At 29.0% G+C, this 25,799-nt stretch overlaps 1 protein-coding gene across 1 annotated transcript in view; it reads right to left on the reverse strand.

Annotated features, from left to right (window-relative positions):
- The window catches only part of LOC142320865 (semaphorin-1A-like), a 465,152-nt gene that overhangs the window by 323,201 nt on the left and 116,152 nt on the right, over positions 1-25,799 (reverse strand). Inside the window, exon 2 of the mRNA XM_075358842.1 lies at positions 14,519-14,564. Coding sequence (XP_075214957.1) covers positions 14,519-14,533 — 15 coding nt within the window. The 5' untranslated portion in view covers positions 14,534-14,564. The remainder of the gene's footprint in view (positions 1-14,518; positions 14,565-25,799) is intronic.

Below are 25,799 nucleotides of genomic sequence, written 5' to 3' on the forward strand. Positions count from 1 at the left end.
GTTTACGAGTTATGTAATTGTATTTTTCTTGAACGTTTAGGATTAGAAAATCTTATAACCACACTTAACCCTTAACTTCCCGCTTTATTTCGCGCGCAAATCTTGATTTTGGTTAACGTTTGTTTATCTCGCTATTACTGAATTGTTTTTCATCCAAAAAATCTGAAAAAAATAGTGATGTTAACAATGCGTTTTTTTTTTGTCTTCAGTCATTTGACTGGTTTGATGCAGCTCTACAAGATTCCCTATCTAGTACTAGTCGTTTCATTTCAGTATACCCTCTACATCCTACATCCCTAACAATCTGTTTTACATATTCCAAACGTGGCCTGCCTACACAATTTTTCCCTTTTACCTGTCCTTCCAATATTAAACTACTATTCCAGGATGCCTTAGTATGTGGCCTATAAGTCTGTCTCTTCTTTTAACTATATTTTTCCAAATGCTTCTTTCTTCATCTATTTGCCGCAATACCTCTTCATTTGTCACTTTATCCACCCATCTGATTTTTAACATTCTCCTATAGCACCACATTTCAAAAGCTTCTAATCTTTTCTTCTCAGATACTCCGATTGTCCAAGTTTCACTTCCATATAAAGCGACACTCGGAACATACACTTTCAAAAATCTTTTCCTGACATTTAAATTAATTTTTGATGTAAACAAATTATATTTCTTACTGAAGGCTCGTTTAGCTTGCGCTAAACAATGCGTTATTAATTCATATTGTTCAACAAATATTAATTTTTGTTAATATAATGTGGTATAAAAAACTACAATTTTTTAGTTTTTGATTTTTTTTTTTTAGTGATCAGTGACCTATGTTTTTTTATATAAGTAATATAAAATATGTAGTTTATAAAGAAAAAAATAATAATATAAATACTCGTGAACACTACAGTAACGCACTACAATACCGTATCTCGCTCCGCAATGGACTGCGCTATTGAAATAAAATCCTAGGCCTGACTATGCATGCGAGTATACGTGCGTACGTTTGTGTCATTAAACCAGTATAAAATCTAACTTTGATATATATATATATATATATATATATAAAGTTTTGCTTTTGATACATGTATAAAAATATTGAATAAAGAACAAGTATGATTTAAAAAAATAATTTAAAATTATTGCTTTCTTTCATAAAGTCACGTTAACTCGTTATTCTGTTGAATTTATATTTGCATAGCAATTACATAGAAGATAACAAACCGCTAATGTATATAAGAATCAAATAAATAAAAAAATACCAAAATAATAAAATGACTTCAGTGAAAAAAAAGTACTGTGATCCCTTGTGAAATATCTACACTATACACGGCTGTTACGCTTATTGAATTTTCTCATAATTCAAGGCGTTGTGATTAAATCCATATAAAAAATCTTTTTTCTATGTTAAATGGTTCATGAGAAATTTGAATTTGAAAAATTGATTACCAGTGGTTAATATGTAAGCAGCGGGAGACAAGGGGTTAAAACTACGACATACCCAAATATAATTTCACTCAATTATACCACTTTAAAAAACAAATGATCTCGTCTGTAAACAAGCCGTAATCGCTGCTTCCCTACTACAATTTACAATATAAGAAGTTACAAAGGTGTACAAATAATTATGGTAAATTAATATATATTTTAAATTTAAATAACTGATATTCAAATATAAAATCCCACAGCCCAAAGTCTAGATGACCAAAGAAAGAGGTTGGAAAACAATAAAAGGGTTAAAAAATATTTATTTAAGTATAATTTCTTATTTAACGCTAATAACAATGCAACACGTAAATCATGACAATAATCTAATTCAAGTAACTAATTAATACATTTTATTATTAATAACAAACTTATCGAAGTAATTTAATTTCAAATTATCATTAATAAAACAAATAATGTTACTTACATTTTAAAGTAAATTCAAAAGCATAACGATAAATTTGTGTGTATTTATTTCCGTGTAAAGTGAAGTTAATTAACTTTTAAGTAAACATGTTTAATTTTCAAACCTTTCAACGAAGCACAATAACATTAAGTAAACATTTAATTGAACTTCATTTACAACAAAATTAATTATAAATTTAAAAATTATAAACATAAATTAAAAGTTTAATTAATTTACACACTGTATAACTGTTAATATTTTTAAATAAAACCCCTCTTTACTTAAGAGTAATATATTTTTTAATTTTCAAATTTATTGATTTTAAATCGATGAATGAAAAGATTTATTAAAAAATAAATTTAAAATGTGTAACCACAATTAAAGGGTTGACAATCATTGTCAACCCTCTAACAAACCGTTTCTAATAACAATTAATTAAATTACTCACATTACAAAAATTCTTCGTAACAGTTTGGTTTAATCGAGGATAATAAAACTACTGCATTCCGTATTTGTGCGTCTGAATTTTGTAACATCTTTGGATCACCAAACCAGAATAAATAGTTAATTACAGTCTAATAACAAAATAATGGCTGAGATACAAGTACAGAAGAATCGAATGAATTAAAAGTTAAAAAAACCGGCCAAGGATTAAACTTAACATTCCGCACGGAAAATATCTTTCAACAATAATAATTTTACAACATACGTTACTTAGTATTTCAAATTTTTATTCAAAACTAAACATTGATATTTCTGTGTACGTAGCAGCATCGTAATTTGTTTTTTACGATGTTGTTTATCCTGAAACAAAATATTTTAAAGTTGGTAAAGGGATCATATGATAAAAAAAAAATGTGATGGATGAAAATATCTATCACACAGAAATATGGCAACACAAAAATCCACAAAAAAAAATATATATATATATATATATATATATATATATATTTTTTTTTTTATTTTTTTTTTATTTAAAAAAAAAAATAGAATTCTTTTAATTTTTTGAAAGGAAAGATCAAGAATTAAGGGAGGTCCTAATGCCTATCATTTCCCACGTTAACATTTGACCTATTTTCTCAGTAATCTTACTTATGAACTTCACATTTTTTCTACCCTTTATTTGTTCCTTTTTACAACTTTTGCTGCAGCCGTTTTTTGATTCGTCAATCTTTAAGTTAAAAAAAAACAAATTATATTTCACAATGTTTTTCGCTCACTGAAAAAATAAAAAAATATAAACTTCTTTTAAAACAAATTGATAATCCGTTGTGTCTATCTGTGTACTCCACACACAATCAGATATATATATATATATACAAATAAGAAATATTATATATATATAAAAGTTATATATCTGTGCCATCAAGTGTTAAAAATGAAACGGCAAGACTTTTATCATTAATCATAGCCCCGTGGTATAAATATAAATTAATTATATAATAATTTTACTTACCAACTATTTTTATTATTATGTCAGAGCGCTTTCGGATATTAATCCATCATCAGGAACATTTAAGTATTACGTATTAAAATTATTTCCTTCACAAATTCATACATTAAATGAATTTTGAATTTTAAAACCAAATTATAAATACAACAATTGATCGTCGTAAAAATAATAACGACGTTGTCCTTCATGTCAGTTTGAAGTTCTTCGTACTGACATGACGGACCTCGACATTATTTTTACCTTTTGGCATTTATTTTATTTTCACCAATTGTTGTATTTATAATTTTTGTTTTTAAAATGCAAAATTCATTTAATATATTAATTTATGAAGGAAATAATTATAATGCGTAACACATAAATGTTCCTGATGATGGATTAATATCTGAAAGCGCTCGGACATAAAAATAGTTGGTAAGTAGAAATTATTATATAATTAATCATAAAGACGCATTTCAGAGGTAGGTTTTAATATCACTTAATTAATAGTGGACATTTATTTTATATTGTATTTTATTTTTAAATTGTAAAATATAATACAGATTTACATGGGTACTAAATAAAAATATGTGATATTACGAAACGTAGTAAAACGATAAAGCAATAAAATATTATGTAATAAAAATAAAGTAAAAAAAATAATGAAAAAGATAAATTTATGAAACACGTGCAACAAGATTCGTCAATCACGTTGTACTTTATAGAACGACACGCTAGTTCAAAATTATTCATCTGCATAGGATGCCAATCAAAAAAGAGAAAAGCATAACTGACGTGAATCGATTAGTATACGACTGAATTAACTCGAACGATCCCTTAGTAACAACTACGCCTAACAAATCCTAACCCTACCACATTCCACTCAACTGACCACTCGTTCATTCATTCACTGATCCAACGTTTCATAAAAGCAATCATAAACAAGATACCAACCAACGCCTAATAATCCAAAACTAAGTCTACGTATAATGTCGAAATCACAACAACAACAACAACAAAATCCATTTTATTTAATTAGATTATAAATTTTTACATAGATAGCAAATATATACTTTGGATATGGTATTATAAGAAATCATTATTGTATAAAAATCTGCTTTTTACTATATTTTGTTAATAAATATACAGTTTTTTTATTTTTTTAATAAAAATCTTAGTTTCAATGAAAGTCTTTTCAAACGCAATCAAATTGCATGTTTTTTCAAAAAAATTCAACGTAAAAATTCGATAATATTATTTTCATAGCATATTCTTAAGCAGGTACTAGTTCATAAATAAAACATTATAAGATTATTTTCGATTTATTAATTTTTTTTTCTTATGCATAAATGAATATTTTGTTTGGATCAGTACATAAAAATGTGCTACATAGATCACGAGTGGATAGCTGTGTTATTACACGGCTAAAAAAAAAGGAATTGCTTCAGCATCAGGCTGAATTAATCAAGGGAACCTGGTAAAACGTTGATTAAAGTGCATTGAAAATATGTAATTAATTATAAAATACAGACAGATTAAGATCCATATTAATTATTTAAAATATTAACGCATAAAATAATAGTAAGGTAAATTATGTGCAACAGTAATAATTGAAGAACATAAGAAAGAAGCCGTAATAAGAAAGTCCGACAAGGATGTTCCCTATCCCCGTTACTTTTTAATCTTTACATAGAACTAGCAGTTAATGACGTTAAAGAACAATTTAGATTCGGAGTAACAGTACAAAGTGAAAAGATAAAGATGCTACGATTTGCTGATGATATAGTAATTCTAGCCGAGAGTAAAAAGGATTTAGAAGAAACAATGAACGGCAAAGATGAAGTCCTACGCAAGAACTATCGCATGAAAATAAACAAGAACAAAACAAAAGTAATGAAATGTAGTAGAAATAACAAAGATGGACCACTGAATGTGAAAATAGGAGGAGAAAAGATTATGGAGGTAGAAGAATTTTGTTATTTGGGAGGTAGAATTACTAAAGATGGACGAAGCAAGAGCGATATAAAATGCCGAATAGCACAAGCTAAACGAGCCTTCAGTAAGAAATATAATTTGTTTACATCAAAAATTAATTTAAATGTCAGGAAAAGATTTTTGAAAGTGTATGTTTGGAGTGTCGCTTTATATGGAAGTGAAACTTGGACAATCGGAGTATCTGAGAAGAAAGATTAGAAGCTTTTGAAATGCGGTGCTATAGGAGAATGTTAAAAATCAGATGGGTGGATAAAGTGACAAATGAAGAGGTATTGCGGCAAATAGATGAAGAAAGAAACATTTGGAAAAATATATTTAAAAGAAGATACAGACTTATAGGCCACATACTAAGGCATCCTGGAATAGTCGCTTTAATATTGGAAGGACAGGTAGAAGGAAAAAATTGTGTAGGCAGGCCACGTTTGGAATATGTAAAACAAATTGTTAAGGATGTAGGATGTAAACCGAAATGAGACGACTAGCACTAGATAGGGAATCTTGGAGAACTGCATCAAACCAGTCAAATGACTGAAGACAAAAAAAAATATATGCGAAGATACTAAATATAATAATATTTAAAAAAATTAGCCCCAAAGTCGCAATAAAAATGTAAAGAAAAATTTTTTTTAAATATTGAAACAATAAAAGGATACACCCATAATTTTAAATAAATTCAAGTATGATCTTTTAGGAAGGAGGTGGAGATTTTTTGCCAATTTTTTATGTTTTAAATATACCACAATTTGGCGATAATGAAATATCAGTACATTCACATTTTAAACGCAAAAGCTATTACACCCTGAGCTTTTAAACATTTAAAAAATTCAAAAAACGATTTTTCGTGGCAACAGCCTATAGGAATGGAACAGGGAAAACCTTTTCATAATCATTTAAATGCCCGTTGATGAAAAGAATATTAATGTAAGATATTCCCATTAATTCCTTTTCTAAAGCAAGAAATAGCTAAAATATAAAAAACAATTAATTCATTGTTTTGGGTGGGAGTGAATATTAAAAAAAATTTGACAGTTTGATATCCTGATAAAAAGGAACTTTTATAAGAATATCTTTGGATAAAATATTTTAGTAAAAATCTACTAATTCTATTTTAGACAAAACACCCCCACCCTGTTTTCAAATTTTTATAAACATTTAATATAATAAAACGCCCGAGAACGCATCTTCCTACAAAGTTTTAAGAAAATTGCATCGCAGAATTTGGGGTTCAAACAGGCCAACATATATTCGTATAAAAAAATTCACTTATATTCATAAAGATGGTTACTTAGGGCTTAACGATAATGTTACAATTTTTTCTTTTCAATTTTAATATAAAATGTTAGGATATATTTCGGGTGAAAAAAATGTTTTTTCTAAAACGTTCCTTTGAGACAAAACCAGTTTTGGAATTCGATTACTATACTTTTCCTTTAGTATAGGTATATTAGACGGGGAAGTAAAACATAAAAAAATAAAATAAATATATTAAATAAATAATTATAAATAAATAAGAAGTATAATTTGTTTTTTGTTTATGTGTTAGTACATGCAATCGGTACCTCTTAGGGGGCCATAAGTAAATATGATTAATGATAATCACGTGAAGAGAGGTCCACGATAAACCCGTCATTAAATCATATACCAAAGTTCAATACCTCAAATATAGAAAAAGTACTTGCCTAAGTAGTCCAAGTAAAACTCAATACTCAACACATCAGAAACAAATCACAGGTAAAAAGAACCCAAAATAAAAACAAAAACTATGTCATAAGTACCAGTATAGGAAAATAACGCTGTAAATTAAACAAATATTCGTCGGTAATAGGATATGTAATTTTTAGACTATAAAGTGACGTTCATTGCACGTGGCAGACTCATCCAGTGTTCCCACTCTAAATTCCTTTTCCCGCTCACTCCTCTGGTTATATCTCCCAGGTGCAACACGTGAAACGTTTTAGTCACATGATGTCATCGCTTTTATCCAATAGATTTACTACCAGATAATTTATATGCTTGTCTAATCTCTGTTTATACCGCGAGCTAAATTTTTGGATCTCTTCGTAAACAGAAGGATAAACCCGTAATCCAAGATTACCTTGAATTTCTCTACCTCTAACAAGCCATGGCGCCTCTGTTATGGTCCTCACCAATTTATTTTGGAATCTTTGAATTATTTAAATATTTCTGTTACTTGTCGTCCCCCAGAGCAGGATCCCATACGTCCAGATAGGTTCAAGGATAACTTTGAACATCAACATTTTATTTGATAAGGAGTGTTGATCGAACAACTACCGTTCTGAATCCATTATTCGAATATTAACTTGCTGGTTCAAATAATAATGAAAGAGACATTGTTCACTTTATATTTAAATATGATCCCTTTAATGTTTCCATTTAATTTAATTTGTATATTACATTGTTGAAAAATATATGTGTTACTGAATGTGTATGTACGTAACGAATACTAAATTTACACTGAACAATGTAATAATTTATAGCACTTCCCTAAAAGTCAGCTGGTAATTAAGCCAACTGAATTATAAAAATATTTTTATAGCATTACATGAATAAAAAGAAGAGAGAATTAGTTTCTTTATTTACATAAAGTAAGAAGGAGAGGATACATGGTTGAACAAGGAATAATAGTAATAAAAGAGTATTTCTTTTTCTCTTCAGTAATTTGACTGGTTTGATGCAGCTCTCCAAGATTCCCTACCTAGTGCTAGTCGTTTCATTTCGGTATATCCCTTACATCCTACATACCTAAAAATTTATTTTACGTGTTCCAAACGTTGCCTGCCTGCACAACCTTTCCCTTCTACCTGTCCCTCCAATATTAAAGCGACTATTCCAGGATGCCTTAATATGTGGTCTATAAGTCTGTTCCTTCTTTTAACTATATTTTTCCAAATGCTTCTTTCTTCATCAATTTATCGCAATACCTCTTCATTTGTCACTTTATCTACCTATCTGATTTTTAACATTCTCCTACAGTACCACATTTCAAAAGCTTCTAATCTTTTCTTCTCAGGTACTCCGATCGTCCAAGTTTCACTTTCACATATAGCTACGCTCCAAACATATACTTTCAAAAATCTTTAATTTTTGATGTAAACAAATTATATTTCTGACTGAAGCCTTGTTTCGCCTGTGTTATTCGGCATTTTATATCGCTCCTGCTTCGTCCATCATTAGTCCTGTTCATCTTTAGTAATCTCCCTCTATGAATCATGACACTTTGCCGATGATGAAGGGGCTTGAGTGCTCAGTGACACAGAGTAGATGGATTGAAGGCGTAACCATATCGGAAAGGTATCTGTTGAGAGCCAGACTAAGGAATGATTCCTGAAAGAGGGCAGCAGCTCTTTCAGTAATTGTTAAGGGCGTAGGTTAGGACGACTTAAACGGTCATACAACATCACTCAATCTTCTGAGTACTGCGCAGGTAAAAGAAATGGAGAATTACAGCTGCTTTTTTCCAAGAAAATGAAGCTCTCTGTATTTTCATATAACAAAGATGTAGGCGCCTTCCTTGGTAAAAAAGAATATAAATAACTACAAATAAATATACTATAAAATAAATAAAACTACAATTCAGAGGACGTTATAAAAATTATTTCAGCATATATTTATGCCCATCTGAACGGGATGTAAACAATTTTAGAATATTTTTAAAAGTTGATTATTTAAAAATAGATAAAATGCTAATATTATTTCTATAAAAATATGTTAATCGTAATTCAAATAAACGAGAAAGAGTTTTTAAATGGTATTTTATAATTTATTAAAAATGGTTCTTTCTCGTAACTCTAAGTATTCTGTTGAGTTACACGAATACAGATTTGTTTTCTGGTTTGAAAATAGTGGATACTGTAACTTTTTAAGAATAATTGATTATTCCTTTTTAGCAAACGTAGAAAATTTATAAATAAATGGATTAAATAATAACAAAAAAAGATCAATAATACTAATTTTCAAGAGAAGCAAACACCAAAAAATTAAAACAAAAAAGGAAGATTTACAATGTTGAAAAAATAACAACTTATATCAAAATAAATAAATTAAAAAACAGAATCAGACTAAGTTTATTCAATTACGCAAACTCTCCTAATTCACATACATAAGAGTATACTAAGGATAAATGTTTATACACCTGTAATTCTGTATAATAAGGATGTTTAAACACGCCGTTTACGCTTTCGTTTGTTTGTTATTCATCTTCACCACATTATAATTTTAATATTCCCTATCCTTTATCCTCTCATCCTTCTCATACATCATCTCTCATTATCATCTAGATATTAATATTCACTTGGACTAGTCGGTACAAAGATTCAAGAATTCTATCTCTGACGTAGTACTATTTTTTTTTAAGGAAAATTTATTAATTTTCATTAAAACGGGAAAAATAACCTCTCCAGGTTATTATAAGGAGAATGCATCTCGTACAATATCTCAATTTGTGGATGTATGAATATCCTTGTATTGTAATAATTACAGATCAATTATTATATCACTTAATGGATTATTTTAGAAAGAAGCTAAATTAACAAAATGATAGATAATTTACTTTGATAAATCTAATTTCATATAGTTCTCAATTTATCTGACAGAGAAAATCTTAACACATTTAATAAAAAATGCACCCTTATCATTTATCAGTTCTTGGAACTAATTTTAGAACAACCAAAGCAATGTAATTGCATTATTAGGAGTCAAGATGTCTCAAAATTGAATTAAAATCATTTAAATAACGAGCGTATACTATTCAAGAACCTATCTACTAAAAAAGCACACGTTTACTTATATATGATAGATTTTAGAGCGAAGTTGGACTGTATGTTCATAGGTGATGAATGAAGACAACGCCTTGTTGCTTGTTGAATAATGGTTTAATGAATTGTCGTATTGACAGTTAATGAAATGAATTATAACATCACGTGTAACTTGACATATAAAAATAAAAAATTAAATAAAACATTGAAGCTAACGTTCATCCGAACAAACAATGGAGTCCATCCGGACTAAAAGTGTGATGTGACGCCTTGGATCAGATTTGAGCGCCGAATGCTAGTACGGGCGGAACTCTCCGGTGAGCGCTAGCACCCACTAGATCGCAGTACCGGACGGCTCGACGTGAAACGGAACAATATATATTATATTTGAAGATTCTATATATATATATAATCTTCATTATTATTTTTATATTTACTTTATATTTTCCTATTGCATAAGTATTTATAAAATTCAAAAGTTGATCAGATGGTCCAAAAATTAAAAGAGAGATTATCGAATTCCATTGCCACGCTTCATGAATAACTAAATCATAAAATATTAACTGTTCATGCCGTTGTATCATTCTCTAAATCTGTATGAAAAATCAAATCATATTTCAAAAAATTAGAGCCTTCATGGTATTTATTGAGGCTGGTGCTTGGTTCGCCAATGATTTCACGTTACGGCCTCATAATATTCAGTAATTTTTCTTCAACCTATAAAGTAGAATAAGGTTTTTGTTCATAGTGAATTATTGGGGCGTTTGATAATTCTATCTTTCGTAGATAGGGGATTTTCTTTTTATATCGTTTTCTAGGCTATTTATTTAAAATAATTTTCCTAAACAAAAGATTCTCAGTTCGACTGTTTTTTCCCTGATATTATTGAAATATCTTTTTGGGCGAAAATTAAAAAAAAAACTGTTTGAAAGTATTAACAAATACTTCCACATTTTTTGACAGCCTTAGTTAATGTTTAGTGTAAGTTACTAAATTTTGCGATATTCTTGTTATTTTAATCAAAACGCTCGGTTCACGTTTTCATTTTCTTGAGAATGGTCTATAGGGATATTTATTTGAAGACAAACATACAGCCCATTTCGCAAATAAAAATATAATAATGTTTTTTTTTTTTAAAAAAAAAAAAAAAGCATAATAAAGTAAAATATTTTTCTTTAAATTTTTATCTCTGAAATCTCCCCCAAATAAACGATTTGCAGAATTTTATAAGAGATAAATATTAAAAAAACACGACTGCTGAAACAAAAACATAGCTGACAAACACTGCCCTTTCCATTCTGGTTTAGTTCAATCATGATTTTGTATTATACGAATACCCCGTTTGAATTTTGAAAATCGAAAAATTGTTGCGAAGTTATAACAACATTTCCGAATAACCGTGATCTGTTAGATCGAGAGTGTACCTGACGCATGCAAAAGTTAGCCTTCAACCTACTAACAAATACCTTGTCTAAATTTTGAAAGTAGGACGATTTTTTGCAGAAATATTACAAGAGTAATTGCACCTCCCAAAACAGCGCCGAGGGGCACCCTGTTTCTTATCAGGTGATGATGATATTTGGTCTAGCCTCGCACAAAGCACTTGCATCACCTCACCACTTTAGCCTAACACCAAGTTCCCATGGGAAGTCCATTATTGTTAAACATAAATTTTTTAAATCTATAGAATATTATTTTATTTAACGAAAATTTAATTCTATTTAATTTAATTCTATAATAATTAAATATTTAATTTTGTAATATTATTCATTCGATCGATTCGAATCATTCAGTTCAATCCAAGCTCAGATAGTGACAGATGCTCACCGATCACAGTTCATTAATTCAATTCATTAAAATTTGCGCTTCAACCGGAAAATTTCCACTACTACATAAATATATATATAAATATATATATATATACACACACACACACACATTTATACAGGCCTATGATACTCCTGGTAACGTTAAAATTCCAACGCGGGGTGATACATCTAAATCGGTTCAGCCGTTAAGCTGCTACAGAGGAACATACACACACCCTAAATACATAACACTTCTTTTTGGGCAATCGTGTAATAAATTAACCAAATTTCATAAAGTCAAAATTGAAAGGACTGATGAATAGTACTGTTTTTTATTTTTTAGTGTGGCATTTTTGATAAATTCCACACGTACGTACGTGTTAACGGGGAGGGGAGCACTTAATTTTCTCTGTTTTTAAGTACTGCTATTTTCTTGAGACATTTTGTATGTTGATTATTGTATTTAGTTTAAATAAGACTTTTGTTATTAACAAATTGTATATTTTAACATTAGTTGGAAATTAACTTCCGGTAAATTATAAAACAAACGTTTTACCATTTTTACTTTTCCGGCATCGCTATGCCGCAAGAAGGAAAGTATCGTTTGAAGCTTAATAACTTTTAATTGGATAAACCTATTTTAATAAAATATGGCACAGAGACTCACGTATATGGGGATATATTTTTTGATAAAGGTTTGAGATCAATATCTTCAGAGGTAGATAGTTTCCTTGGGGTGAATATTTTCCAAAATTTTGCTAACATAAATACAGTTTATATTAACCTCAGTACATGGGTACATGATTGTCTTACTATTTAAAAAAATTATATTTCCAAATTCTCCCCTTCCCCAAAAATCAAAAAAGCTATCTTTTTATTTATTGCATACTTTTTTATTGAATTTTCTTTATGTCTTCATAATAATAGTGTAAATGACCCAAAACAATACTTTGAGGGGAATATTGAGGGTAGGGGAACCGATCAGAGTTTATAAACACCAATTCTTTGCAATTTTTATTCTTTTTTCACGAGAATAAACACCTAATGCCAAGATAGTATAACAACCTTGTTTCAACTTTTTTTTTGCATTAACATTTATTTAATAATATGGATTCCTTAAAATGTGTAATATTTCGTAAATTATTAATTTGTATAACTAAACTTTTAAAGGTAATTTGTTAATTCTATAAACTGTAAATAATTATTATATAAATTTTTAATCGATTAAATTTTAATCTTTTGATTGGTTTTCTAAAATTATTTATCTTCTTTTTTAAATTACACATGTACATTAATTTTAACATAACTCTTACTAACAGTAGAATTTTTAACATGCCGTAAAAAAGTTATTATTATCGTGATTATTATGAAAAGAATTTAACAGTCTACATTATAAGTAAGCATACAAAACCTTTTTAACTTGTATGAATCGGATTTTTTTTTAAAGAAAGCAAACATATTTTTGTCAAGTAAAATATTCGTATGCCTTTAATATAAAATATAATTAAAAATTTCCCTTGGTAAATGAAATCATTAAATTTGAAAATGTTAATATAGTACGTGGTTGTAAAGGATAAAATTTAAAAAAAAAATACCAAATTAAAATAAAAATAGCCAAAACCCTATACTGATCAAAAATATACGTTTTTTTAAAAGAAAGAAAATAAATAATAAACAGATTTAAATAACAACATATAAATTATACAGCTAGAAATGTAGCTCAAAATCTTGTAATATATTAAGAAAATATCAATAAAACACTTCTTTAATGTAGAAGCCCGGGTAGACACTCTTAAACTCACCCAATTTAAATATAAGAATCTGGTAATCTTGTTTAAAAACATTTTTTGTAATTTAATATTTTTTTGTTTAATGAATTACACATAATTTTAAAATAAACCAAAAACGTACTATAATACACATTTTGATTACTGTAATATAAGTCACCGTATATTGATTTCGCGAATAATCAATTTCAAGTATACGGATGTATCAAAGTATATACGGATGTATATACTTAAGTCACAGTATACATTTTATTTTAAATTATTATCATAATTTAATTGGTGTGAAAACACGATTTTTAGCAATAGACTGTATTTAGCAACTAACGCCTACTATCAAGTATGGTAGACAACTTAAAAAGTAAAAAAAAAGAAGATACTACTAATACTACTGGTTACATACATAGAGAAACAACTGTGTTACTATTCAAAACCATTTGATTATACATTTAAACGGCAGAATACGTCTGTAAAATATTCAAAATTATACGTAGTGTAGTAGTATAAATTTTCTGTTGTTTTTTTTTTTTTAAATGAAGCAAATTTAATAATTATTTGAGTAAATTGAGTTTATGACTTCGTTGGTAATCAAAAAAACTGAATCAAAATGTAATAATAAGAATAATATTATCTTAAAAAACTCGTATATAATAATTTTACTATTTATAAATATTACATACATAGATATTGTTATGTAATGTTATAATACACGTACTCTTTCAAGTAAAACTTCTGAAAAAAAATTGAAGAATATCTTTAAGTATAATGAAATCATAGAGATACAGAAGAAAGATTTTTAATAAATAAATGATAAATATATTTGTAGCATACATAAAATGCATTACCTGATTTTCTGACATGTCGCTGAGACTGAGATTATAAACCAGATTTCTGAAATTAAAAAAAAAAATGCATCATTAATAAGAATTATTTTAATTTTATAAAACCATTAATAATTTATATATTTGAAAAAATATATTTAATTCTTCTTAAAAAATACATAAACGGATGTATATACTTTAAGTCATAGTATACATTTTGTTTTAAATTATTATCATAATAAATATAAATAGTGTGAATACACGATTTTTAAGAATAGACTGTATTTAGCAACTAACGCCTACTATCAAGTATGGTAGACAACTTAAAAAGTAAAAAAAAAAAGAAGATACTACTAATACTATACTGGTTACATACATAGAGAAACAACTGTGTTACTATTCAAAACCATTTGATGATACATTTAAGAGGCAAAATACGTCTATAAAATATTCAAAATTATACGTAGTGTAGTAGTATAAATTTCCTGTTGTTTTTTTTTTTTTTTAAGTGAAGCAAATTTAATAATTACTTCAGTAAATTGAGTTTATGTCTTCGTTGGTAATCAAAAAAGCTGAATCAAAATGAAATCCGAAAAACTTCTACTAAAAACTTAGGATGTTTTTTAAACTAAAACATTCACATAGATAGCCGGCCATGTTAAAGTTATTTATCTAAAATATAAATTAAAAAAAAGAATTCTATAAAATATAGCGAATTAATATGTACTGAGGAAGAACTTTTTATTCCTTTTGCTAAATAATTTTTACTTTGGTGGATATTAAAGGAAAACTACTATAACAAGGCAAATTTTGGATTAGCATGCTAGATCTTCTTCTATATTCCTCGACATTTTCTGTGTGTATATGTACACACAGAAAATGTCGAGGAATGTACACACACAGACGGGGCGCACGCACCCAAAAATTAAATTAACAGTGAACCTATCCCCTACAAATGGACGGATGGTATTTTTTTACTAAAAAATATTTTAAAAATACAAGGCGTTTCATAATGTTCTTAGGAGTTACAAATATTCAGTACAAAAAAGGTATTTCACTTACCTAAATGAAAGTTGTACGAGGTGAGGCAGGGACTCAACAGTTTTTGTTAAAATCTATAAATATTCAATATGTGCTCCTCTGGTGATACGGCACACATCAACACGAAAGTTCTAACATGTATTTTTGGACAGAGTTGATTGGATTGATTATGCGATCCATTAGCTCAGCGATATTGTGCGGCATTGGTGGGATAAACACCTTATCTTTCACGTATTCCCAGAGAAAGAAATCGCATGGCGTGAGATCCGGTGATCTTGGTGGCCACAGCATAATGTGTTGGTCTTCTCCAGACGCACGTCCTATCCAGCGCCGAGGTAATGTTGTGTTAAGGTACTGTCGAACCTCGTTATGAAAACGGGCAGGACAACCGTCTTCCTGGAAAATGAAGTCGTTGAGTAGCTGAGACAAAAGCCATAATTGTAACATATCCAGGTATATCATGCCGGTTACTGTCGTTTCCATAAAAAATAACGGCCCATACACTGCCTCACGAGAGATCGCAAAAAACGTTTACTTTCGGAGAATCCCGAATGCGTTCCACATAAGCGTGTGGATTTTCAGTTCTCCAAACTTGCACGTTATGACGGTTTACTTTGCAGCTAACATGGAAAGTAGCTTCATCGCTGAAAATTACCTTGTTTAGAAAACCTTCATCTAACAGCATCTTTTCCTGTAACTGTAAACAAAAATCGAGCCTACGTGTTTATTCTCCATCAGAAAGACGCTGGATTAATTGAAGACGGTACGGTTTGCATAATAAACGTTTACGCAGTACTCTCCACACTGTTGTTTTCGGAATTCCTAATTCTTTGCATGCAGCCGCAGTCTATTTTGACGGGCTGCGAATGAAACTTGCACGCACACGTTCGACATTGACTTCTGAGGTTGATGGACGACCAGTTGATTTTCGCTTGCACAAGGAAACCGGTTTCACTGAATTATTTAGACCGTGCACAAATTGAATTGTCACTTGGTGGCTCCTTATGAAATTTCAACCGAAACGCACGTTGCCCAGAAATTACTGACTTTGACAAGTGAAATTCTAACACACAAAACGACTTCTCGCTTCCCGTGGCAGCCATCTTCTCTACTGTCGGCGCCTAGCGAGCAAATGGTTTACTAACTGCCTAGTATATGTGGAAAAAACTATTTGAAGTATTCTTTCGTACAGTACTTGTTTTATTCTTATGAGTGAAATAGTTTTTTGTTAATGAATTTTCAAAACTCCGAAGAACATTATGAAACGCCCTTATAAACATTATGAAGATTCTTTTTGTTTCACTCCGACATTTTAAAGTCCCTTCAAAAGCAAAAACAAAAACAAATTATCTACGACACCTTCTCAAGATAAAACAAGACAGTGAAATTCGTACAATTTTACGTGTCTGGAAAATTTAAACTTATAAATATGACATTAGATAGGGTAAAATGTGTTAATGCAACATTGATATTATTAAATTTTTGTAAAAATCAGACCATGGTATAAGTTCGCTCGTATTGTATATTATTTCAGTTAAACAAATGTATAAGTTCATTTTTTAAACAATTTAAAGCACATCTTATTTCAAACAACCTTGAAAGAAATAATTTATATATTTTAGGCGAGTTTCAATTTCTGGTGAATTACTCGTATAAAGTTAAAATTCAAGGAATACAAGGATTATCTGTTAATATGTGGTTAATAATTATACCCGTTAATAATTATAGCTTAAACTAACTCTAACTTCAAAATGTACTACCAAAAGTCGACAATTTGATAAATGTACCATATTTAAGTGGAATCATAAATGAAGGTAAAAAAGTTACCTTCATTAGACTTCGGTGAATTTAAGTTACTTACCGATCGTAACGTAATAATGCAATAAAAACAAACGAAACTAGTAGGTTTTATAATTTTCAAAAGTAGACCGTATTTCAAATAAAAACAAATTATTTTAAAGATAAGTATATTAGTAATAAAAAATAATATTTATTTTAACAAAAATGTATCCTACAAACCATTAATTCTTGTAAATAATCTTCATATTATAACAACAATAAATAATATTAGTTTTATTGAAATATAAAGAGTACCTTTTCAAACAGAACAAGTAATATTATACAAAACGCATTATTCTAAAAACTAAACCGTAAAACCCTGAGGTTACCCGTGAGTATTTGTTTACTAATAAGGCATGCTAAAGCAGTTAAATGAACAACAAACTTACTGGAATAAAGGAATATTCCTCACGTACACGGAATAAATCAGTAGATAATATCAAATTAGCTTAAAGCTCATTCATTAAAATACATCATAATTTCTAAAATATATCTAAACATTCATACAATTATTATAATATATATATATATATATATATATATACACTAACAATTATAATATATGTATATTAACAGTGACAATGTACTATTATATGGAGCCGTTCAAGTAGCATGTAAGCATCTCAGGGGAAGGAGAGAGCTTTGCTTACAATCTCTGACAAGGGACGTAGGGCTAATTAAAAGCTTTGTATTTTCTTACGTTCTTAATATCGTATTTGAGATCGTATAGCCAAACATTTTACTTCTAATCGCAATTTCCTTTTGGCGACAGATTTTAAAAATAGATAGTTCAAAAAAAAATTATAGCGCGTAAATTAAAAAATGAAATCTGTAACGAAATAAAAAAATAATAATGTTATGGTCTTTACGTCCGTAATTTCTAACAAAGGGCTAAAATCATTAAAATTATACTTACATATTATTTGAAAGCACCTGATACACTTCTTTATAACAGTATATAATAAAATACACTTAAAATAACTATTTAACATACTAAACTGAACTGCTTTTTAATAGAGTTCTTTTTTAACTACGTTCTTAAATTTTAAAGTACGTTTAATACTGAGAAAAGACATTTATAATTTAATTTACTACGTACAGCTCATGTATTTTATAAACAAGATAACAAAGAACATTTTATAAAATACGTAGTAATAATTACATGATCCAAAACTGTTATAATTAGTTTTCGGTAAACAGCTTTCACAGTCAACATTCCAACTTAATAAAAAGAAGGTGCTATTGTTAAATGATTGTAATAATACAGTTTATTATCAAAGAGTTTCGACGAAAAGCTTCATATTTTAATTATATTAAGATGTATAATTGTACATTATATAAATCACGTCAAAAATCGTGCACGTGATATTCAAAGAATATCAAATAAGCAAATCTGCTCGAAAGTTTTCCAGGAATTATCAAGGAAAACTCTTGATTAAAGCAGAACGTAACATAAGAAAAAAAAAAATAAAAATAGTTCCAGTCCATATAATAAAAAGAAATAATAATTACTTATTAGTAACAGTACTACATAAAAGTAATAAAATTGATTCAGTACAAAAATCAAATACTGAAGGCATTAATTGAAAAAAAAAAACGAATACGTATTTAAGTTTATGAAACAAGTATGAAAAATACAAAGTAGTATTATTTAAACACTTATCATCAGAAAAATAATAAGATCCTTTCATAGAGCAAAGTATAACGTGTAAGGAAAAAGCATTCCTACTTCTTACGTATGATTTGATAAAAAATCTACATCTAAAGAGATAAAAAATACATCTAAAAAATCTACCTTACTTCTAAAGAGATTTAATTACCTTTTACAAGAAACTCATTTATATAAAAGAAAAGGTTATATATTCTATACCGGTAATAGAAATGGTGGCATATAAAAAAGGTGCTTAATATTTTATATTAAATTTTTGTTTTTCATAACAAAATGTCGGGTAAATTAAATTTTTATTGAAAAATGTCGCCTGTTATTATTGAAATCTAAAATTAGATTCATTAAATAATATGTAAAACATTAAAGCGAATACATTATTAGGTAAAGAAATAATAAACCGTTGCAATTAAGGACAAAGGACATATTATAACGGGTATTATTAGTGATTTATTTGCTTTTCTCATTCTAAAAATGTTATTTTTTAAGTACTTTTTTATTACCTAATTTTCATTATTTGCAATACAGAGAAAACATACTGTTCGTTGAAAAAGAATAAAAAATAATCATTTTTTATACCGCAGTGAAAAATACGATAATTCCTATAAAACATGAAATATCGTGTATTCTATCAAGAATTCTGTTAATACAAATATAATCCAGTTTATACTCGTATTTGTAATATAAATCTATCTAAGACAGATTTATACATGTATAAATAAATGTATTCTGTAATATGTTTCCATGTATGTCCACATACGATATAAAATAGTAATAAATTTATAAGTTTTATTTTTATAAACAAAACGGTCAAACGACTGTAAATTAATGTATACAACATAGGTAACATACAAGGAGACCGTAAAACGAATAACAATACATAAAAGCCAGATGTAGAATATTTTGGGGAAACATGCACGATAACAAAAACAGCAAGGTTATTTATTCAAAAGGAGCTTGACACGAAATATTATAAAACGGAGAAGACGAGGTTACGCTGTTCAAGAAAAGCAGGGATGAGAAATTTCAATGGAGGGAACGGTAAAGGGTAGCCAGGTCAATACGGTCAAGCCGTGGGTCAGCCGTGACGCAATGTAACTCTGACAACCACTCCTGCCAGTCGAAACATACAACACCATACCGCATGAGGAAAACAGCATCCCGCATATTGTATTAATGCAAACACACCCACATGTCAAATGCTTTATTGCATATACACAGCGCTTGTTTAGACTGGGCCGGACCCAGTTACAACCCCTTCTCACGATCTCTCTCTATCATCAACTGTATTTCTTTCGCAAAGTCAGTCGTACAATTTCAGAATCAGATAATTTGGTTAAATCCCAGACTAATTACATTATAGATCAGGTTGTTACAAATCTATCGATATAAACGTAAAATGCATCAAATACAATTATGTAATATTTACAACAAAGCAACCGATTGAGTTTTTATCTCCATTGATATAAAAAATGTGGAATGAAAGAAATAAAAGAATGAACAAGAACAACTGATCATCTAACGAAATTTAAAATATATCAAGTCAATATACAGAATAAAGTACAATTATATATAAATGTTCAACTATTTTAAATTAAAAACAGAATTATTTTTCACCAATTTCATTTATAACATACATAGAAAACCTTTAATATTATTCAATATCATTTCAGACGTTTCAAAAACAAAAAAAAATCTATGTGTACATCACATGACTTTCGTATACGCCTATTAAATTACAAAATATACACATTTTTTTTTTTTTTTTTTAATGAAAAGTGCATAAAATATGTTTTCATTAATAACTTCTGATTTTTTTCATACTTTTTTTTTATTATTGAATTATTATTTATCGTAATTTTTTTTACAATCAGAAGTTAATAATTATAAATAAATCAACATATTTAAATTTTAAAAAAAATTCCTTTCCGCACGCCGGAAGGCGAAGGTAGATTTCACCGATGGTAAGTAGGGGATAAAACCCCACCGGGTTGGTCTAGTGGTAAACGCGTCTTCCCAAATCAGCTGATTTGGAAGTCGAGAGTTCCAGCGTTCAAGCCCTAGTAAAGGCAGTTACTTTTATACAGATTTGAATACTAGATCGTGGATACCGGTGTTTGGTGACTGGATTTCAATTAACCACACATCTCAGGAATGGTCGATCTAAGACTGTACAAGACTACTTTTCATTTATACTAACACATATCATTCTGATTCATCCTCTGAAGTAATACTTGAACGGTAATTTACGGAGGCTAAACAGGAAAAAGAAAGAAGTAAGGGTTAAAAAAGATTTCCACCTTGAAGTTAAGAAAAACTTTAAATTTACTCAATACGACAATGGTTACATGTGAAAAAAGTTTCACATGTTTAGCATACGATAAGCCCTTCTTCTTACAACTCCAGCAACATTTTGGTCATCCCTTGCCGTAACGGTTGGTAATATCAAAAATTGTTTCAGATAAAAGTTTTAGATAATGTTTAGAGGACTAACGACAACTTTAAACCGATTCGATACTGCGCCATTTAAGGAAGGTATGACTGTTTTTTTCTTCGAAACCCCATTTTTTCCACCCCCTGGGTCAGTGGTTGGTGATATAAAAAGATTTCACTTACATATGTTTTAGGACCTTATCTAAACAACAGTAGGAACTTTAAACAAATTCGATATTTTACTTAATAAGAAAGTTATATTGATATTATGTTTTTTTTCGAAAAAGATCCCCCATTTCCATCTTCATGGTCCGATTTTACCCAAAATTTAACAAACTCGATCGAGATTTTGAGACGAGTTATTTTTAAGAAAAAATTTGAAAGTGATTGGCGCAAAATTACGGCAGTTATCATGTCCACAAGGAAGTGAAATTTATATATATTGTATAAATAAAAATTTGAGCTAACGGTGGTTTTGGGGTCTGAGGGATGTGAAACGCGAAGATATGTTGAAATTTTCCGGAAGTCGAATCATGGTACCCATTGCAATGGGTAGCTTTCTTATGAAATCTTCCTAAAAGAAAAGGAAATTAAATCTGATTCGGACCAATGTGCCTTGTAAGATCCAAATATTTCATTAATTGAAATTTTATTTGGCTATAACTCAGGAACCAATGAAAATAAGTACCACTTATATGACATATAGTTGAAAAGCTCTCAACGAAGGCTTATTGCAGTTAGGAAAAAAGTCAAAAATCATATTTTATTTTGTTTTTGGTCTTTTTTAGACACTTTTGGTCCAATTAATTATTCAGTAATATACTGATCTGAAAGTATTATTCCATAATGAAGTTTACGACTCTTTTTTATTAATTAAAACCCGAACAAATAAGTGTTTATATTAGAAAAATTTTAGTTTAAAGAAAGTCTGGATTAAAAATTAATGCTTTGTAACTAACAATACCAAATGAAAAATAATAAATTGTAAATAAAATAATTATTTAAAAAAAAAAATGAAACCAACAGCGAGACTACGTAACGTGATATTCGTATACAGAACTATAAGATTCCCACTGTTCGTCCATTGCTGAATATTATACATACATATATTGGGTCTGAAAGATTTAAGACGAAATATCTCATTTTTGATAATTTTTATTAACGATATCTTGTCCAAACACTCACATTAACTGCCCCATAGAACCCCATAAAACATCATCTAACGTGTACTTTCATATAACGTGTTCTAAATATAGAATATCAGATTCTCACTATTTCTAACTACCAACCGGAGGACGAAAAACTTTTTTGTCAATTTTCAAACCCATTTTTTCCGTCTAAAACTATTTTTCGTCATGGTATCACCGTCAAAAGCATCTGCGTCGATTGCGAAAATATTTTATTTCAATCGGATTATAGGGAAAAAAATATGCGCGAACATAAAAAAAAAATATATATTTACAGGTGGAATCAAACCTCCTTTTTTGAAATCAGTTAATAGATAAAAATACAATAAAGTTTAATTTTTCACATGACATGTTTTGTATCTATGGAAAAAAAAACAAAATTGAAAACGTTTGAGGTAAAAGAAAGAATGTCTTATAATTAAGATGAAATATTCGGAAAGAAGAAGTTGAAATGAAAAATACTTAAAATTCTTTTAATTTATTTACAGAGAATATGTATATTTTACCATTCGTAATTATATATAAGGAATAAATACGGTAAACCATACGTAAAAAAAGAAGTATTACAATGATTTGTTTTTCTGCGTGTAAACAGAATAGAATAACCACGATCAAAATAATATATAAATAAAAAATTGGAACTGGTTATATTAACATATTTGAAAAATAGTAGTTTGAAAAAAATATGAAAATTGATTGAGGTAATAAAATAAATCAGTACAGAATAATAACTGCTTTAAAGAATTAAAAACATTGAGTTAATATATAAATGTGCTGTAAACGAAAATTTAAAAAATTCGGATATCTTTAAATAGTATATTACCTGAAAACTAATATATTGGAATCTGAGTAATGCAAGTTTAAAAATTAAACTTCATATTTTACATAAGGAAAAAAAATGGATAAAATTTAAGATAAAATTAAATTAAAATTTGATTATTAAACCTTCAAATTGAACGTAAAGGTTAAATTAAATGATTCAAATGAAATTTCATCTAACTAATTTCTAATAATAAAAATTCAATTTTTAAAATATGAAGATAAATAAGATCTAACAGCCGAGTTAAATTCTCAAATCGATAACATTTCAATTTAACGTTCACAGGTCGGCGAGAAAAGCGCGCGAAGGAGTCTCACCGCACAGCATAGCACAGCTCGCACCATTAATCAAGGAAAATGTCGCCGTATGATTAATTGTGGATAGAGGTCGTTGTCTATCTCACTCTTGCCACTTCCCTTTCACCATCCATAGTACCTCATACGCTCGTTTTATCTCTCTCTTACTCGTTCGTTCTCTGCGTATACGTGTTCCTGTGTTTATGTGCATCGACGGGGAGAAGCCCGGTTATCGTACCCGACGAGTTCGGCTCGTTTTATTCAAAATCTCTTTCCAACAACCCCATTCCAACCACCCTCCTCGCCACTTGATGTAAAATGTTCGCACATTGCATTGTCATTGTTCGGTGTGTTGAAGTGTTAAAAAAAAAATGATGCGCGTCAGCTGCTCATTTCAACAACAACGGCACCTTTGATAGATTACAATATCACAAAAATGTCGTTTCACTTTCCATTATTTAATTTAATTATTAAACTACACAAAATTAAATATTCTTAATAATAAACTAGCTTTTAATTGATTATTTTTCAAAGTTTTCTGAATAGTCTTAGCAAAATATAGACCTTTTAAAATAATTAACATATTAATTAGTAACAGTAATTATTAACAACGCATAGTATCAGGTAGCGTGGGGTTACTTTCCCGTAGCTTGGGGTTGATTTAGTCCACTTCCGCTATAAACGGGTGTAATCTCCGAGGCAAATATTTTATCTGTTGAATTATTTAGACCCTGCACGGAGGATCAACCCAGCAAAGGTTTTAAGTGAATGGGGTGTCTGTTTTAAAATTCCTAACTATACTGCTTTTGTAAGGATTTCGTTCATTACTCTATTTATATACAGAAAAGTAAAAACCCAGGTTAACGTTTTTTAGTACACGTATATTATTGTTCTACAGATGATTCACAAAGAATGTAACAAAATTTCAGCACACGTTCTAGCAGTGAAAATAGAAGATAGTTCATATAAGCATAGGTACGAAAACGCGTTGTTAGCGAGCGTCAGCTGGCGAAAGATTTCACCCTGATATCTGCATTTAATAAATGTGGTTGTTTTACATGAATCTGACCTACAAAACTGAAAAAAAAACTAGGTCCCAAGATAATCTGTATAAGTCATGATCATCTGTATAAGTCTAATTTTTAAAGTCGATGAATACAAAATGATTTATAAAATGTTTTTTTATTTATTTATATAATACCTGTAACACAGTAAAGTGACATCATGTCACTATAGTCTGCTGCTTTCAAGGCATCTGTGCGAAGTCTAACGTGTAAATGTAAACGTACCGATAAATGAGTAGTCTTGAACAGACTCAGCCGAAACATTCCTGAGACGTGTGGTTAATTAAATTCCAACCATCAAAGAACACCGGTATCCACGGTCTAGTGGATACCGGTTGTACCTTTATGAGGATTTTAACCTTATAAATCTCAACTTCGAAAGTAGTTGATTTACGACGACGAATTCTATCACTAGACCAAACCGGTATGTATCAATTAAATTTATTATTTACTCTGTAAATGGTATTTACAGAGTCATTTGTTGTAGAAATATATCTCTTTAAAATGAATAACTGATAAAATCTAAATATATCAATATTCTTTCCACTGACATATACATCAATAAATTTTAAATAACCGCTTTCAAAGAAAATTAGAATTCTCAAAGTTTATTAAAATGATTTACTCGTTCAAACCTGTTATTTACCTGGTTCATAATTGTAAATAAAACTAACAGCATTATACTTTTTTCAAATTATTCCTTCAGCTTCTTCCTTTTATAGATACACTTAAACCCTTAAAAAAATAACTACTCGTAAAAACGATTCACTTTTTTAATTTTGTTTCTGTTTATTAACCAAATTGTAAAGTGGCGGCTTGTAGCTAAAATTGATGTGAGTGCTGTTCCAGAACATTTTTTTCTGGGCCTTTTCAAGGCAATGGTTAAAGTTTTCTGTAAAATAAAAGAACCGAAAAAATTAATCAAATAGAATGCTGGAAGCAGGATAATAATTTAACTC

This window comes from Lycorma delicatula, chromosome 3 (assembly GCF_047948215.1).
Source record: "Lycorma delicatula isolate Av1 chromosome 3, ASM4794821v1, whole genome shotgun sequence".
NCBI classification, from domain to species: Eukaryota; Metazoa; Arthropoda; class Insecta; order Hemiptera; family Fulgoridae; genus Lycorma; species Lycorma delicatula.